A 19,406-nucleotide genomic window follows, 5' to 3' on the forward strand; every position below is an offset into this window, starting at 1 on the left:
TGGAGACCTGTTATCTGCATCCCCGCTACTAATAACGATCTAAAGAAGAAGCAGTCAAACCTTTAAGCAGCAACACTTAAAATTGCTAAATCAAGTGTTCAAAAGCTGGGATATTACAAAACTATGGTTACATATGCAATGATAATTAGCACCCTCTGTATATTTGCATTAGGATACAATCTTTAAGTGTATTTCTTCCCCTAGATTTCTCCCTCATAGACAGCATTCAAGCTCACTGAAAGGCACTACTCAGTGTTCCCACTTGTCTGAATTATTAGTTGTTTGTCCTCATGCCTCATCTGCTGCACATTCCCTCAGATGTTGAATTTAACAGGGTGTCATTAATCTCATCAAGGGGCTTTTCTACAGCGTCCATCTTCATGGTATTTTAATCTAGAAGATTAAACATTTAATCTTCCAGACATCCTTGTGAGGCAGCAGTCCATCTAACCCAAGAAAAAGTGCGGTCCACAAAAGAACCAACTCCAAATTATTGGAAGCTGTTGCTTTTAAGTCCTCAGTTTGAGCCACTTAAGACTTGACCCCACGGAGAACTGCTTGGTTTATGATACTTCGTGTGCCACAAAACAGGAGTCTTTAAGCTGCACGGCACTTGAGCCAAGCCAATAGCTCTATTAATCTATCATGGTTGTATCAAGCTAGGAACTTAAAGAAAACACAGTCCAAAATCTGGTTCCAGAGATTAGCTTAGCATCATATAACAAATTAACGACAGAGGAAAGCATAATATTCCCTGCTCCTGGACAGCATTCGGTTGCTTAACTGCAGGGAAAGCAGCACCTTGCCACTGGCCCCGGCCTCAAACAGCACAGCCCGGACCAGCTCCCTGCCCACCAACACACACAGAGCACAGCCCGGACCAGCTCCCTGCCCACCAACACACACAGAGCACAGCCCGGACCAGCTCCCTGCCCACCAACACACACAGAGCACAGCCCGGACCAGCTCCCTGCCCACCAACACACACACAGCACAGCCCGGACCAGCTCCCTGCCCACCAACACACACACAGCACAGCCCGGACCAGCTCCCTGCCCACCAACACACACACAGCACAGCCCGGACCAGCTCCCTGCCCACCAACACACACACAGCACAGCCCGGACCAGCTCCCTGCCCACCAACACACACACAGCACAGCCCGGACCAGCTCCCTGCCCACCAACACACAGAGTCCTGCCTCGCTCACCAGCTCCGCAGCAAGACGTGCATGCGAGGATGTGGGTCATTACGGTAACGCTCTGGCTTCTCGCTGCATAAGCTTGGAAAGGAGAAAAGCTGAGGCTGGAAGCAGCTCAGCTCTGCCTTCAAACCCGTGTATAACTCCTGCCACAGGTACATGTGGGTAACTTACTGGCTTGCTGGTTTTAAACTTCAAATTCTGAAGGAAGGCCCTCTCTTAGAGGTAACGTGACTATAGGAGAGCACCTCAGTTTTTCTGACAGCAGCTCAATTGGCTTGTTGCTAGAAAATGGGGACAAAACACTTGTCAGAAGGGCAGAAAGCAGCAGATAGAACAAGAATGGGCTTGGTTTCATCTGTACTCCTGATGCCTAAAATTTACTCCTGTTGACACCAATCACGGGAACAAAACGAAGACAACAGACACCCCCCTCCACCCATTTACAATCATAGAGCCACCTGCAAGGAGAAGGACGAAATGAAGCAAACCCAGAACGTTACTGAAACCAACAACGCCTACAGCAACTCCACACTGCGCACTGCAAAACAAGCAATGTCCATCTAAGAGGAATTTACCACTCTGGTAGCCTAAGGAGACCACTGATAAACAAAAACCTACTCCTAAAAGCACGGGTCTCAAACACATCTGTACAGTATCTGGCATACTTCTTTGGATCCTAATAGATAGTAAGAAGTTGTCCCTTCTGCTGGTCTCTTTCGTGACTGCTCTCGAATAGGTTATCACATTTGATGCTCCACTTACACCACTTTTCATAAAATCTCTAATTAAATAGGTAGAGCAAATCAGAGGGTCTCCATTCTGCAGAACAACTGTCCATCAATGCCTCTACTCCATATCCATGTCTCCGTGTGCAGTCACGGCTGCATGTTGAAGGGAGAAAAATCTTTTGCAACATCTTCCTTTTTTTTTTTTCCCCTGTTGAATCATGGGTCTATTCTTTAGGTCATGTATACAAGAGTCCATAAATATTCAGGGACAATTAATCTCATTGACTTTAAATGCCTATCAATTAGTTAGTCAAGTCTAACTTACCTAAGCTCCTTTACAGCCAAGGGAGAGACGCAGACACCTCCAGGAATAAGATACCTGAGGCAGCAGGTGGTGACTCAACCTCAGAAGGGGATCAGTTCGATTAAGGGCCAGTCCTGGGAACTCACAGAGCCAGTCAATCAGACTGCTCACCCCTCCTGCATATTACTGAAACACTAAATTTTCTCCAAGGTACGCACTCATGTTTGTTCTTTTCTTTGTCTTTTTTGGGGGCTACAGAGACATGCAGTCCTCTTCAACCATGGTTCCAAGACAAAAAGCAGCCTGAAAAACACCGTGGCATGAAAGCCCATTTTCACCAGAAAGATGCAGTATGTACTTTTACAAAAGCAATTTTTTAAAAGCTCACGCTTGCAGTTGAGCCTCAGATCCTCAGACCGTTCTAATTTTAAGATTCCCTGACTCAACAGTATTTCTTTTTGACAAAGATACGATGCTAGATAATTTTATTTTAAAAATTACTAATATATATACATAATTGTGTATGCACGCACATAAAATGCTTCTTCCATTTACAGCAATGTAAGAAATAGTACCCAGAAGCTGTAATAATTAGCTATCTGGTAATTTCAATGACATACTGCATCCCTACTTCCACCTGCGTAAGGAGTGGCCCCCTCACTAACAAATCACTTGACTTCACAAAACCAGTAAAACCAGAGAATAAGAGAGTTTAATTTCTCTGTGCTCACAGAGTATCTACATCCAGTAGCCGAGAACTTGGATGATATTTTTTTTCTAAATGATTCTGCTACAAATATGAACAGAGGGAAATTTAAACCATTAAAGATATTTGAACATGAAATAGTGACAGAAGACTCAACCAAAGTTTCATTTTCCATTTTAACAGGCTGCTTCCTGGCAGGACTGGCCTAAGTCCTACTGGATCACTATTGCGGCCGCTGTGAACAACGAATACCCTAACCCAGCACGCTGCTGGGACACTAAGGATCCCCCGCTGAGTGACGATTGTGCTGCCACTGAAAGGGACTGTCCTGCTGTATTCCTGTGCCAGCGCTGCGTTCCTGGTGACAACACAGCTCACAGCTGGTACTGGTGCTGGCACAAGGTGAGGCGGGGAAGGGGGGAATGCAAGAAGTCAGGATCGAGACCAAACGCAACGCAATAAATGCAGCCCCTGAAAGATGCCTTAGCTGAGGGCAAGGGGAAGATACTCTTCAGCCCGCACCTTCAGCAAAATGCAAAAAGATGGTAGTATTTGTGTACCTGAATTTGGAAGTAAAGAGAACAGTCCATTCCGTACTCACACATACTCTAACAAGGTTGCTTTATGTCCAAACATAGGGTAATAGTAAGGAACACAGAAAAAGCACACAGCTAGCCAAGTTGACAAAAACTACTTAAAACTCATGCAAATAGTAATAAGAAATCGCTTAAGTACTGTATAAAAAATGAAGCCTCTTTTATTAACACTTGAAAAGCTGCAAGTTTAATGAATTTTCTGTTCTTCAATATGATTATCTCGCTATCTCTCTGTTCACATTATGTGTGTGGCTTGCCTTTATTCCTATTAAAAGATAAAATGTCAGGGCTGTGTGCAAAGGCAAATCTTCTCAGAGTGCTTTTTTTGCACAAGTTTGTAACAGTAGATACCTGAAAATTCTGTCCACCACCTCCCAAGTCTTCCTTGTGCCTGATGAACTGTCTGCAAAGGAAGTCACAAAGATCTCCCGTAAATGAGCTGTGCAATTCCTTTACAGTTAATGTGAAGCTGGAAAGGAGCAAAATCTCTGGGGACGCCTTATAGTGGCCTTCCAGTACCTGAAGGGGGCCTACAAAAAGCTGAGGAGGGGCTGTTCACAAGGGCATGTAGCAATAGAACAAGGGGCAATGGTTTTAAACTAGAGCAGAGTGGATTTAGATTAGATGTTAGGAACAGCTCTCTGCTATGGGGGTGGTGAGACCCTGGCACAGGTTGCCCAGAGAGGTGGTGGAGGCTCCATCCCTGGAGATGTTGAAGGTCAGGCTGGACGAGGCTCTGAGCAAACTTTAACGGTCCCTTCCAACCCAACACATTCCATTCTAAAATGTTCCAGAGAGCCAGGATTTGATTTTGGGGTGTATACTTAGGCAAACATCAACCTTTCAGCCCCACTTTTTAAATTGGTATTTAACTTCCTAGGAACTACAGCAGTTTTCAACATCTCAGTAGTTTTCTTAAATAGAGTAAGAAAATTTCATGTATTTGCAATCTGTATCTTGAGCAGGAACCTGTCATGTCAAATACCCTTTCAGAAGCAATGTCCGCCTAATAAACTTGCTGATACATAGATGTTAATAAAAGCACCTGTATTTCTTGTGGTAACGAACACCATTGGCATGCGAAGGAAAAACGAGCTCTGCCAAAGATTTGTGGCATTTTTGAAACCTTTTTCCTCAAATTCTGAAGTTCTAATATTAATGGTGTGTTTGCCCAGCCTAAAGATGAGCATTTCTGCTCTGCATCCATTTCCTAGGAAAATAACCAAAACCGAGAATTGAGCGGGTTGGTAGCCTTGGGTTCTGGTCAGAGCTGTAGCAGAAGCTTTCTGTGCACGGCAGCCTTGGACAAACACTGAGTAAGGTGTTGTTTAACCTCCCTTACCCAAGCTCACCTCCAGAGGACTATTCCCCTCGATAAGGGCGTGTGCTAAGCTCGTGTTTGCAGAGCGACTATACCTTTTGATGGGAGTTTTTTTTCAGAGTTGCTAAACGTTGTCACTATTAGTGAGTAATAAACAAACAAGTTATTCATGCCAACAGTCCAAGTCCTACCTGGGCACTATTTTGTAGTGTCGTGTGAGGAAATAATTTTTTTTTTCTTTTAAATGTCAGTACTTTTCCAAATTTCAAAAAGCATTCCAAGCAAAGTGCTTTTGATCCAACATTATTAGATCACCTTAGAGCAAAACAATTCAAGCACAAAGACTTAGAGAAAGCTTTCTGAATTGTAAGTGACCACACAATATTGTAACACACCCAGTCAGTGAAATTTTCCACTCTAGCTGTAATACAATAAACCAGGACACTGCATCTGCTTTGAAGCCTTGCCTAATGGTCTCGTATCCTCCAAAATCCTGTAAAAAAATTCAAGCTTTCTCTACCATAGAAGGTGAGCACAGAGGTCTGTTTTCGCCCACGGCCCTAATGCATACCAAAACGTCAGTACTGGGGCCTTTGCTGGTCCCAGCCGTGCCTCAGGATCAGTGGCAGGCGGGCACCAAAATATCTGGAAACTAGCACCCTGCGTAAGAGCAGGAACCATCAGACAACCTAAACCTTAACATGGAGCAGACAAAAGCTACGACAATCAAACCCAGTAATAATCTGTTATTTCAGCATAGTAAAGACAGAAATGAAGCAGAGACACGTATTTCCTCAGGTGCAGACCTGTAAAAAACCCTCTCAAACAACGAGCCATGGGGGCACAACCTCATCAGGCAGCTGGATAAAATCTCCACAGATCTCTTCTCTTCCTGGCAGTACCAGAATGCTTTTACTTTGGCCCCTTTGCTTTGACCCAAGGGCCAGACTCAATGAGAGGTCAAATAGTGTGCAATGTTTTTCATACAGAAACTCCAGCAAGGAGGATCCAGCCCCATCTCAGAGCATTATAAAACTGCGACGCTTCGATTTCGTTTTTTTTCTGATTGTGGTTTTGCATATTGTGACCTGTGCTTGTGGCCTTACTACGGTGTTTGTTTTGCTGTGAGCAGACACTGATTAGATCTCTGGTCTCATACTCTTCACCCCAAGAGGTAAAACACCAGCAAGATCAGAGCCTGAGAGGCCAAGGACACGTAAGGAGTCTGGCTGAGCAATTAAGCAATGAAATTACAGGTATGACAAACAGTTTCACTCAAGTCTTAAATTAAAGCACAGCAGCTCCAACACAAGGCAAACCAGATGATAATAGGCATAAATCAGGCATGACATGCTGTGAAGGAAACCTTCCATCCTCATCTCCCTGCGCCTCAAAACAAGCATGCATCAAATGCGTTTTTAAGAAGGGTCTATTAACATACACTATTAAATGCTTATTTTGTTTAAAAAAGCACAAGTGGTGCTAACTTCTGAAACACTGGAGTTGAAGTTCAAACTGAGAGAAGTTAACTGCTGTAATCCTAACGTACCTGCGCCTCACACTGCACTCTAACAGGAGGTACCTCCTATTTTCCTGTGACAAACACAGATGTACGTGCATGTACGAATACACTTAGTCTGGGCACTCCTAATAAACAGTTAATCTGATTTAAAGTAGACTGTCCTTTAAAAAAAAATTACCTTGACATGCCTATGGAATTGGACATATACAAATCCCAATGCAAATAAATAGTATCTGGTACAAAGCTCTTCAAACCCAGATTTATGACAGAAACGTACAGACAGACTCTTCAAGAGGGGCAAAGCTTAGCTGCATTACAGTTATCAAGACAAGCATTGTCCAGCCAGATTTTCTGCCTTCCCGACGGTGTATTTCCTTTGAAACTGCGGTTGCTGTTACTGTTGTCATTAAATTGTTAAAGAAAAAACACACACTCCTACTGCTGCTCTCTCCCTATGAAGAGAACAGAGATGAGCCAACATCTTGCTGAGCACAAGCAAAGCTGCAAAGCTGGCCTGCAGAAATAAACAGCATCTCCACAACGCACACAGCGGTATGTTAGTAACAAAGATGAAATTCTGGTATGAGGAACCTACCTTAGGAGAAGAAGAAAGCTCCCTTGACGCAGGAATAGCTGACATGTTCTCACTCATGCCTGTCTCTGTCTTTGGCAAGAGGTTTGGTGGTTCAGGAGCCTTTCTCTTCATCTTCTTTTCTGGTTCTTGCAGCAGAGCAACTTTAATTAAAGCAGGGCTTGATTTTGGTTCATAAAACGGATTTGATCTAATTAAAAGAAGGGAAACATAGTTCTTTGCTATCTCCTTGGAATTAAAACCAAAAATAAGACTTGTTCAGAGAAGCGAACGACTAAAATGTGTTTATTATCCCATATAAGAGTATGTTTTGCCTTTACATGCTTTTAGATACTATTTTCATACACTGAAAAGTTATAGCAGGTAAAACTGTATTACATCAGAAATTCAATGAATTTTATAAAGTTCTGTAAACTAGGTAAGTTTTATCAATTACATAAAGCTAACTCTTCAGTTACACTTAGCTAGCTCTCAAAGAGTGATCCGATTTAACGGCAAGCTCAACAGCAACAACTTTGATTGAAGTTGCTTGCTATTTAAAACCCTAACAAGCAGAATTAAGAATGCTTCACTAGAACACAGCTAAGAATCAGGCCACTTTCACACGCACGCTTCAACACAGCTTTCGAGGCCTCCATCTCAGCTGCCCGAGTCTTTAAATTTTGGCGTCCAACAGTGCCCAATCCCCATCAAGTGCATTTTAAACTCTGCAGCACACGGGCACCACCCCATTTCAGGAACACTCTGCAGGTAAGAGAACAGCGTCAGGAAACCGCAGCTGACTTGCGCGTACCTCCCTACAGAAACCAGCAGCCATCAGCTGTCCGTTTCAAAAGTGCTTTTTATAAGCTAAACCTCCCTTAAGAAACACAGTAAACAGCTTCCACCGAGTGAATGCGAACCCAGGAATTACTCTTCTTAACTCTGGTGTTCACGTTCCAACTCTGCATCTGTTCCACCCTAAGAAAACACTTCCACAGCATTTCCAACCTTTATCAACTAGCTTGATACATCAAGTATCAATCAACAGTAAAGCAAATCATGGCTTCTACCATGCACTCAGAAGAGCCAGTGATTTTACATCCTGCTAAAGATACTTATAGGAAACTTCTTGGCACTGAATTGTTTTGTTCATAATCTTCACTTTCCATATGTTGCAATCCAAAACCAGGTGGTTAATTACAGAACTTATATGTTAATTCTAGACCATACTTCCCCTGGAAGAAGTATTTATCAAATATGTTAAAGCATATTTATGCAACAAAGTCACTGCAATTCCTAAAGAGCTATCTGCATACAGTTATATAAAGCGTAACTAATCACGACAAATAACCTCAGTCCTCCGAATTCAACTCTAGATGGATACAATCGTGTACAGCATTAGACAAGAGCCTAGCTAAATCTGTTAATAAATTTCTCTCAGGGTAAGAGTCATGAGCTAGTACATACTGTTTTTAAAGAAGTACAACAGCAACATTTGGGCACAAGTAATAACCCAACTATTTACCATTTCCTCTCACACAGCATCAAATTTCTCCCAGTTTTGTGTACTTTTAGTATGAAAATATGTCTTTCAGTCTCATGGACTGATTTTAGAACTTACTTGAATGCAGTTTACCATCAGCCTATTTACACTGAGAAAAAGTCAAATTGCTAGTCCACCCTGCAAAAAAATAAGTCTACTTCTGAAGTTGACTGAAGCATGTAAATGAAGATCAGGCATAAAACTTCCAGACCTTTCTGGGAATTTGCTGTTGCTTGTTTTATAGAGAAAGAGATCTAAATTCAGACACTGAAGCAAAAGCAAAGACTAACACAAAAATAACTCATCTGACTGAAGGCAACTCAGCTGACCAAAGGCAATTTTCAGGTGTTCCCACTTGGCTGCCCACCAAGCACAAAGCCACCAGTGCAATCAGAACTAAAGGCAGCATCAGAATAACGAGTTAAACAGAAGCAGATGGCTGTTTCCCATGGGAGGCAGTAGGAAACGGAGAGTACTCAGGCTGGAGTGGAGAATGCACCGAGCTGTCAGTAGCTCTAATTCAGCTGACAGCCCACCTCACCTGTCTTCAGATATCAGAAAGTTCAAAGGGAGGTGAAAATGAAGATGAAAGAGATAAAGGCTGAAGAACAATGCATTCTCCAGGTTTTCTCGAGTTCAACAAGTTAGCCTTCTGAACAGCCAACACAGCACGTTTGACAGGAAAGTAATTTACCTCTGGGCACTCAGCATTATAAAGGTGTATTTGTAAGGTGCTAAAGTAAATTTGGTGCAAGAAACAAACCCAACCTTATCAATATGAGTAAAAAGTTTGGAAGAACCACCCTTTGACTTTTTATGCCTCAGAATTGTCTGTGTTGCATGCATAATCTTGAAGAACTGTACCCTACTGCATGCACCAGGCATACTCAAACTACTTTCCACCTTCCCCTCTTCACCACTTTTAATTGGTCTTACAAATGGAGAAAGATTTTTGAAAAATTAAGTTTAATACAGAAAAAAAACCCACAAAAATGGTTCTTGCCTGAAGAGGCTATAAATTGTGAAGTCATGGGGGTATGATATAGGTAGCAGAGTTCGGCCCAACAGCTTTGACACAGTTACACAAGGAATTAGGCATGGAAAGTCCGGCTGAAAAAAGACTTGGTTGAAAAGTATTAAAGCACTTTTCTCTGAGGTCAGCTCCCATACTTTTTGATTCAAACCTGACAAACTACTTGGCATTAAGCTGTCACTGGCAGTGCGGTGGCTTTTGCCTTCTTGTGCAACAGGCAGCTTCAGTAGGTGGCAACTCGATCGTCCTTCCAATTAGACAGCATTACTCTAAGCCATGCAATGATTCACGAGATAAGAAGCCACAGAGCCAAATAAAATCTGGAAGCAAGTTTTATTCTGACCAATTTAAAAGTTATTTTGATCAGTGTTACCGGTTAACTGAAAAAGCCCAACATTTTATTGAGGAGGAGAAACAAAGCTGTCAGTGTGGGAGGGTTAGAAGATCAGGCAATATTACCAGAAGAAGGAAGGCTGAAAGCATTATACTTTAAAGTAGATGTAAACTATGCTATTCTCAACTGATTGAACTTAACTGAGCAAGGTGTGCTGTCCTTCATGAACAGGCAGCCACCTACCACTGTGATCGGAATGTGTAAAACTCCGAAAGGCAAAGGCAGAATTTCACACTAACATTCAAATGCCCAAACTAACAAAAGGAAAATGCGCTCCTTAGCTCTAGCTAGCTATGAGAATTTAGCCAGGGAAGTATGTTTTGAGAGCGCAGTTCTCCAGCAGAACGTGTGTACCAATCCTCTCGGTCTCTCTGTACCACGCCAGGATGCCTCATCACACTTTTGCTTGTGACTCTGCTCTGCTTACGTGCCTTGTGAAATCTCATGTTATCTTCACAACTGTTAGTGAAATATGTTTCAATTAAGCCAATTACCCAAGGTAAATCCCTCACAAAGGCGCAGTGAGGGCAAGTACCTTTCCCAAGATTACAACGAGAGTTACAAAACCGGAGTCAGAGTTGAGCTCCCGGGGCGCTTTGTGCAAGCTCTGAGTCCCCAAGCAGAACCGGGCGTCTGCCAGGCTAGAGCAGAACGAGGGTCCTGATGCCACGTGGTGTGTCTGTATTTCCACCACACATCATTGCATTCCGCAAAAAATACAAGAGGAAAACGCCAAGGGGTGCATTAAGTGAGCTGCAACAAAACATTTAAGGCACAGGCATAAAAGTACTTCGTCTTTCCTGAGTGACAGTAAACGTCTTTCAGGAGCCTTCTCCTCCTCATGCCTTCCATCTATCGGATTCAAAACCACTCCTGGGGAAAACACTAGACCAGCAGCAGTCAAAAATGATTAAAACGACCCAAAGCAAACACATAAAAATAAATCAAAAGACAAGATGTTAGGAGAGAGGTTGAAAATAATATGCAAAGTTTTCTAACACTGCGATATGACTCAGTTGTTCAGCCTTGTCTTGAATACACTGTTCAGGCCAAGTCAACACATCTTAAAATAGACACAGAGCAGAAGAAACAACAGGGTCCAGAGACGCGAGGTGAAAATTATTAGAGAGATGAAGAGACTTCTGTATGAAGAGAGATTGAAAAGTTAGCACCATTTAACTCAGACAAGTGACAAATCATGGTGAACGTACTAGAGAGATACAACACAGCAACTGGTAAGGGCAGCTAAAGCCAATCCTACTAACTGTAGTTTTGATCAGCCAGCAGAAGAGAGAGTTTATGGGATTGGAAAGGCAACTTACTTACAATCAGTGAAAGGAAACATATTTGTTCTAAGGTCTTGGCTTTTTGTGGAACTGCCTGCCACAAACTGACACTGAAGCCTAGACTTAAATAGGATTTGGAAGGAGATTAGCCACTTATGTAGGCAATAAAAGCATCAATATTAACATTAGATAAGAAACAATACACATCTGGACACAAACCCTAATGATTTAGGGCACTGCCTACGAAAATCTTTCCTTGGGTGCTCACCATACCATACCTTAACAGAAACTTTTAACCAAAAAATATGACAATTAATGACGTGAGGTAAGGCACAATAGTGCTTGTAGGTCTAAGTTAGTATCTCAAGTCCTGTGTTCCTACACTGGAGTTTTATTACTACACTTACTCCTCCAGAGTGTCTCAGTATAAAGATTCCAAGGTTTTCCTTGCCACACTTCTACCCAACACATTTACCAAATGATCTCCATATCTTTTTCAATGACATGGTCCTCTTGTAATCTGGGAGAAAAATGCAGAAAGGAAGCTCCTTTGGGGACCAGGACATAAAAAAGGCATGTAAAGGATGTAAAAAAAAAAAAATAATTTAAAAATTACACCTCTTTTTGACTCCTTATCCTTCTATCTTTGCACAGGACATTGCTTTTATAATAAAGCTACAGATTAATGCTCAAGCAGAACCCACCTACAAGGAGTTTATTTTTGTCATTAAAAAAAAAGGAAAAAAGTAAATGGGGTGATTAAAGTAAGAAGGCAGCTGTTGTAAACAAAGGGCTAGAGGTCAGAGAAATCTAGTCCAGTACACAGAACAAGGCTGCCTGTGACGACACGGCTGCCTGTGATGACACGGCTGCAAGTCCACTGGCACAGATTTACTGAAGATGGAAATGTGGGTAGGAATATAAAAGAGAGAAAATTCTTCACTTGCCCACCCGTGTAGCTTTTGCTCTTCCTACTCTTCTCCTCAGTCCTGGCTGTCCCCTACACCCCTGTCTCTGCAGGTGTAAAGTACAGATATCTTTTCTCCCCACAGATTCTTCTAGGGATCAGTGAACCGTCAGCGGTGCCCGCTGTGACCGTCAGAGCGTGATCTCTGTGCTCTGAGGACACCGCAGCCAGTGCTGTTTGGTCAGCACTGCCCTGGTGCTGGAGCTGGCAGAGACATCATTCTCCAATGCCCAAGTCCCTTTCTGCCCCCTCCGGAACAAACTACAACAACAAACCCACGGCCATAGAGCTTAAAAGGGAAACACCCTGCAGGGTTCGTTTATATATTTCTATCAGAGTGCATGGGAATCCTTCAATTTTCTAGAACACAGCTATAAACAGAGAAACGTAAAGATGTGGATATGACGCCTGTATTAATATTAAATATGAAAGCAATGCAAATGTCATGCCATGATAAATCACATTAAATAATGGAAAAGTAAATGTTAATTACAGTTGTCTGAAACTGCTCACATATAATCACCATAAACTGTCTCCTGAGTGGGGTGGTTAGTGACTAACGGCCACAAACAAGGAGTAAGTATATACCTTCACACCTCCCGAGCTGCACAGCTATTGCAAAAAGCTCTCACTCCTTGTTAGGTTTCTGTACTATAATGCAAGCCAGTCAGTGTCAGTTTATAAAAGTTTTATGTGTGGTTACAATAAAAGAAACAACCTAAGAAAGGGCATATGGTGTTATCATTCCCATATAGAGATTCCGTTTTATGAGACTCTCAAAAATGTGCTATGCGGACTGCAAAACGCTCTTCTTTTTAGATATTGCATCAGAATAAAACTAATTCTCCATTATGATTAAAACAAATATTATTTCACACAGTTAAAATAAGGGCAAAAAGGACAGAAAGGGCCAAACTCTGCTGCCCCTTAGTTTTTGGCTCATTTGCAATCGTCAGGGCATGAAGTACCCAAAAGGTGCACAGACTCGCTCCCTACCAGGTAATTTGCTGTCAAGGAGGCAAAGAGCAGGCTCCTAACTGATCGGGTTCAGCTGAGTAGCATGACTTGGGGATATGGTATTTCCTGCTGCTGAGCTGCCTGAGGATCAGTCTCTCCCAAGGAGGTGATTAAGGATCACCCTGGTTGAACCAAATACACCTCAAGATTAAGCCAGCGATCCCACTAATGCTTCCGAAGCTGCTGAAAGATAGATAGAGAATCTACTTACTCGTCCAGCTCTTCCTCTTCAGCTTTAGAGGTATCTGCATAGAGGTATTTGCTCATATCCACTGGTCTGACGTTCTTCCTTTTTGCAGGCTGTGGAGGAGATTCTCTTACAGCCACAAACGGTTCAGGCTCAGGATCCGGCTCGTCAAATGGGTTCAAGTACTCCGGGGCATCTTCATCTTTGAAGGGATTGTAATTGTCACCATAGGAACTTTCTTCTGGCTTTGAAGATGAAGCAATTTTTGCATCTGGTTCTAGCAAACAACAACAACAAAATAATCATTAAACAGATTTAACATAGAAAAAAATCCGAAACTGTTTTAGCAGATCTCTGTATTTGGAAGGCTTACGAGAAGGCCTGTTCCTTAACTCGCAATACATGAAGCCCTAGCCTTAGAGGAATTGTCACACTTTATTTGTTTACGCAGTAACTTGTTTATTCAAAACCAGTCTTTCAAAAGGTCATTTCGGCTAGAGTATATTGAATGTTGCTTTTTCTCACTTACTAAAGCTCTTTCAACCTAATCAGTTACTAGTTCTCTTTTCTGTCAAATAAATGGTTTTGCAACAGATTTTAAAATATTTTCCCAAGCTATTAGCCTATTTGTATCCAACAAAATGTTCTTAGTTATTTGAGCTTTTAATAAAGAAAAAAGATAACCTGTATTTTTTTATTATAAAATTACTTTAACTGGATATTTAAAATGGTGATAGTAAGTAGGTGGTCTTTTCATTTCTAAAAATCAGATATTTAGGTATGACATACGTATTTTCACTGCTAGCTGCATCTCGCAACAACGCGTGTCTCACAGTAAAATTCAATTTCAATTAAGCCTAAAGAGACAGATAATTCATCAATTATTTGGGCGGTACAACAAAAATTTAGTAGCAACCTGGAGCCGTATGCTACACTACACTCCAGAGAGCACGTTACACAAAAAGGAATGGCTGCTAGATACTGAATAGTACAGACCCCTCCAGCAGTACAGCACTGCTTACAAAGACACTTGGTAACGTTCACCTTGCTCTTCCTGCAGCATCAGATGACCAGTGATCAATACTGGATAGGACGTACTTCCAAACTCTGTGCAAACAGGAACTTCAACGTAATGTTATCAAAACCTGATTTGCAATAGCCCCTCCCACATTATTCTTAACAAAGTGTTTCTTTTTCAAGTGTATGGTTACTAAATGGAAGAAAAGACACCTTGTGGCTTTCAAAGAAGAACTTGAAATGTCATTTGTAGCAGTGTTCTGAAAAGATGGAGTTCCACGTTTGTTTGTCACTACCTGCAAAGGGAAGGGGCAGTGAAAGAAACAGCCCTGTAGTCCTTGATCTCGGAGGGACCATGAACTGAAGTTGTTAATCCTGATGACGAGCTAGAAAACACAAGCGTTCTCTGCTCTGACAGCAAACGTCCAGCTCTCCCTGTCTCCAGCCAGCAGCACAGCCCAGGGCGAGAGAACACCCTACCCCGTGTCGCGGGGCTGAGCCCGGCCTGCCGTCGGAACCAGCAGCGCTCCCGGCTGGACATCACTAGTGTCCCGTGCAGGTGGTCATGGCAAGTAAAAGTTTCACCCTGCTTGCCCCAAGGCGTCCTCAGGGCGCGTATCTGCAGCTGAGCTAGATCCCTTGGCAGCCAAAGCTCCCGGTGCGTGTCTACACTGTTAACATCTAAAAGCAGGTGATCCAAATTCCACCCTGACTGCACAGGCACGCAGGATTTGAAGCTCTTTGTAGTAGTCAGGATACTACTCCAACGTTACGCACACGTTAGTCATATGATGAACCAGGCCAAGCAGAAACGCTTTTGAGAACTGCTCTCACACCACGGTTTCATCTAAGAAGTAGAAGTAACTTAATGAAATGCAGGGAAATGACTGAGGTTTTGTTCAAATAGTGCGACTTACTGACAGTGTTTTAACCAAAACTTTGCTACTTCAAACTTTGTTCAAATCTTAAAAGATTTTATCACAAGAGCACGCAACTCCACCCTTGCTTCTGCAACTCCCTGTGATGGAACGCTCACATGCACAAGAATCTCTTCATAGACACATTATCGTATCTGAGCAAAATTTGCTGGTAACTCACTAGCAGTATTCAAACAAGTATTACTAGAAGGCATGTCAGTAATATTTCCTGAAGTTGAAAATATTCAGGAAAATAATCTCTTAAAACTACACTGTAAGCTTCTATCCTTAATTTGCTTTTAAGTGTCTCCTGGAAACGACAAGTCAAATGCTTGTTTAAATCTGATAAACTGTAAGAGGCAATGCAAATGGTTTTTGCAGTTCTTTCTATTTCAACACCACGGATCAAGTGCCATAACCCTAACTAGGGCAAAATCCTTTCTCTCATTCATTGGCTCAGATGTAACTACGGGTTTGGCGTCACATGTGCAGCATTGCAGATCAATGCTGAGAGGCTTCTGGCTTATTATTAAACAAAAGATTTCACAAAATCCTACACAAAGGCTAAAATTAAAAGAGCTTCTAAAAATACCAATTTAAAGACATTTTATAGGCAGAATTTTGTAGGGGCTTAGCTAAAACCTGCTTAACTTGGCTGCTCAGTCTCTCCCCTCCTGCCACCCAGGATGCTTTCCCCCCACTCTGCTTCCTTCAACGCCCCCCGGGAGGGAGGGTCCCCCCCTAAACCCAACCAGGCTACCCCAGGGGGTCTCTGAAACCCCTTACGACCAGTTTTTACGTGAAGTGTTGGTCATCACTTTGTCAGCCTCTCTCTAACAAGTGCAATCGGTAGGACGGTGACCCAACTCCGCTGCTCTTAAAGCTACAGCCACCATTCCCTTCTCTCTATCAAAGTCACCCCTATTTTCTCAAGGAGCTAATGATGCTGAGAAGAGCATTTTGGGGAGCTCACCATAAAACTTTAAAGGAGCTTATTTTCCCTCTTCAAGCTGATTTTACAGTAAAGAGTCAACACAGACTCCCCTACGCCCCCCTAATCAGTAATCACAGCTGAAAACACAGGATTCCAGCCTCTACTTGAACTATTTTTTTTAACTGCAGTTCTCTAGACCAATATGGGGATGGGGGGAAGAATAAACATATGTTTGCAGTTTGGCACTCCAAGGGTAAAACCTACAACAATTTTGCATCGTTAAGTAATAAAGCCACAGGGGCAGGAGTGACAAGAGGAGAGGTACAAGTATGACTACAGTGGAAGCACCGCCTGCTCTTGTGCCAGGTTCTGGAGACATTACTCACCCTAACACCACTGAGAAAGACTGCTTGGGAGAGCAATCGCTCTGGCACCACCTGTCTGCACAATCAGCCTTCTAGTTCCCAGAGGATCTCCAGAAATCACCCTGCCCTTCAACCCACTTGCCTTTTTTAACACAAACATATTGTGACACAAAACCAAACAAATCCCCCACCAAAAACATTACACATACCATTTTCCCTTTGGCAGAGGATGAAAGCACACGCCACATGTGAAAGAGATTTAGTTATGCCATTTGCTGCACTACTGGCAGGCACAGTCACAACGGCGATGTGAGCACCGCAGCAACACGCACAGAATAAAAACGTACCTTCCCAGTACATCTAGAAAGCGTGACTGGCATCCCTGTAAAGACGGATGATTTTCTAGTAACTTTTATTAATACTCACACCAGCAACACACTACATTTCATTTAGAAATACAAGGAGAAGGGACAGAATTATCATTTTCGTCTATCCTTGTTCCTGTACCGCTCCCCTTAGGACTATTTTAGAAGGGTTGTGGGGTTTGGCCCTGCGCTGTAGCACTGGTTTCATCTGCAATGCAACGCGTGTTGCAGGGAGCTCGGAAGCCTACAGACCAGGTAAAGACATTGGTAAAACCAAAACCACTGTTTTAAATGAAAAGGTGAGGCAGAGCCAGCAGAGAGTTACCCTCACGCCTCAGGTGTGTTCCAGGAAACCTGTATCGATCATATTCTACTTCACAATTTGTATCCCCCATCTAATTAAAAAAAATAATCTAGAGTGCTGAAAGCATGTTGTTGTTTTCTATTTGCATTTGTTGCATATATTGACCTTTTGAATAAAACATTTTGCACAAAAATTAACTGATTCTAGAGTTCTGTTGTAAAGTCACTAGAAGATAAACCAAAAGTTAGTCCTCATATGATTATCTACATATTGTCTAGTATAGAGACGTACTTCTCCAAGATATTATTTTTGATTTTCTGGATTTCTAATGTCTAACTGACCTACTAGATACAGAGGGAACAAGCCTCAATTTGACATGTCAAGCAAGAAACACAGCTGTAGGGTTTTGAGGCGAGTTGCTGATGCACACGCTCACTACACTGCACGTATACGACCATTTACACCAAGGACTTTTTAGACCACAGCAGCATCCCGAGAACGCTTGACGCCCACCCTCTGCCACGCACTGCACCCACAGCCTGCCCGCGAACGCCCGGAGCACTCACACCATTCCCTCCACTCTGCCCCGTACTCCCAGGGCTGGGTGATTATAGGATTAGGAAGATAGAGGGGAAGTAGCTCATCTGCGAACAGGCACAAGAAATACCTGTCTAGGAAAAAGGATCTACTGGCAGGCAATCCTCCCTTCTCTTTGAGTGACTGTCCATACATACGAATGCAGACCCTGGGTGACTCTCTCACTACACACACAGGTTACAGGCCAGATAAGGATATCCCTGGAATACCTCTGCCAAATGGCTCATCCTAGCATCTGAGGGCAAAGTCCTCGGGAGAGAATCCAGCTGGCTGCTCTGCACACCTCAGCAAAATTGAGTAACAAATTCTACAGAAATACTCTGACCTTTCACAAAGTCTAAATTCAAGATTTTTGTCTTGTCCAGATAAAAACATAAAGCAGACTAACACATAGTAAATAGAAAAATTCTTCATCCCTGCATGCATAAAAGGTTAATCTCTTGATTTAAGTGTATCACAAGACAAGCAAAACAGGTAATGCGACTCTTTAAGCCTTTTGGAGAAAGCCTGCCTTAAACTCCTGAACCTCTGTCATGCTCCTAAGCTCCTCAGATGGCCACCAAAAGGTCACGTTCGCTTAAGGATGCACAAGCAAATGAGTGGAAGTCACCTCAAAGAGCTTCCCAAAAAGAGAAGGCAGCAATAAAAGTTCCACTGAGGCCTCAAAGTAGAAAAAACGTGCTGAACCAGACAGGAATATACTGCAAAATAGGGAATAAACAGGGCAGCATTCTGCCAGGCATAACAACAGGGTGAGATCAGCTGCGATACTGTGCGGCTTCAAAACGTAGTCCAAAAGAAAGGGGCAGCTCCCAGAACCAGTAAGGTCTAGGTGCTCCCCACGCAGACACTGATCCGATCAGCCACAGACAAACGCAGCAGGTTGCTGCTGTGCCGAATCCTAGAGCGGTCTCGTCTGATTCAACTCAGCACTGCTTTCTGCCCTCGGCTTTCTGTGGAGGAAGATGACTGGAGGAGAGGCACACGTCAGGAAGGACAAGCAAGGGCAGACGAACACCATGGGTGCCCATTACAGGGACGAGGCAGCTCTGGAGAGCCAGCACTTCCCACAAGTGTCTGAGGTGACTAGAAGAATCCCTCGGAAGCCACTAACCAGAAAAGCTCTAAAAATGCCCCAGCCCAGATGTTCCCCTCTTGTTCCGAAATGCTTCGGGTCTTGCACCGGGCTCAGCGTTGCGGGAAGGCGCAGTGCTGCCGTGCGAGCCCGACCGCAGCTCTATGCCTGCCAAGTGAAAAACGCCTTACGACACCGCAGCAAGAATCCAGTGACACCCTGTTTATCAAAATCACTGCCGTGTTGTCGTACGTTGACTGCTGGATGACGGTGGCACTGCGTGGGAGACATATTTGGTACACACCCGCCCAGCAACTCGGCTCCGCCGCCGCAGCCGCATGCGTGGGACTCCTCTGGGGACCAAAGAGCCTGAGCCCAAATACTGCATGAGCTCACAGAACAGACCCAGAGGACTAGGGGTGAACTTGCAAGTAGGGTTAATGGTTGGAC

The 19,406-nt window shown here is 43.2% G+C and overlaps 1 protein-coding gene across 1 annotated transcript in view; it reads right to left on the reverse strand.

Moving 5' to 3' along the window:
* The window catches only part of LOC104280792 (EH domain-binding protein 1-like), a gene marked incomplete at its 3' end in the record, with an annotated part of 170,250 nt that overhangs the window by 92,077 nt on the left and 58,767 nt on the right, over positions 1–19,406 (reverse strand). The window contains 2 exon segments of the mRNA XM_009878592.1: positions 6,977–7,163; positions 13,407–13,659. Of these exon segments, the coding sequence (XP_009876894.1) occupies positions 6,977–7,163; positions 13,407–13,659 (440 nt within the window).

This window comes from Apaloderma vittatum, unplaced genomic scaffold (assembly GCF_000703405.1).
Source record: "Apaloderma vittatum isolate BGI_N311 unplaced genomic scaffold, ASM70340v1 scaffold2290, whole genome shotgun sequence".
In the NCBI taxonomy this organism is placed as follows: domain Eukaryota; kingdom Metazoa; phylum Chordata; class Aves; order Trogoniformes; family Trogonidae; genus Apaloderma; species Apaloderma vittatum.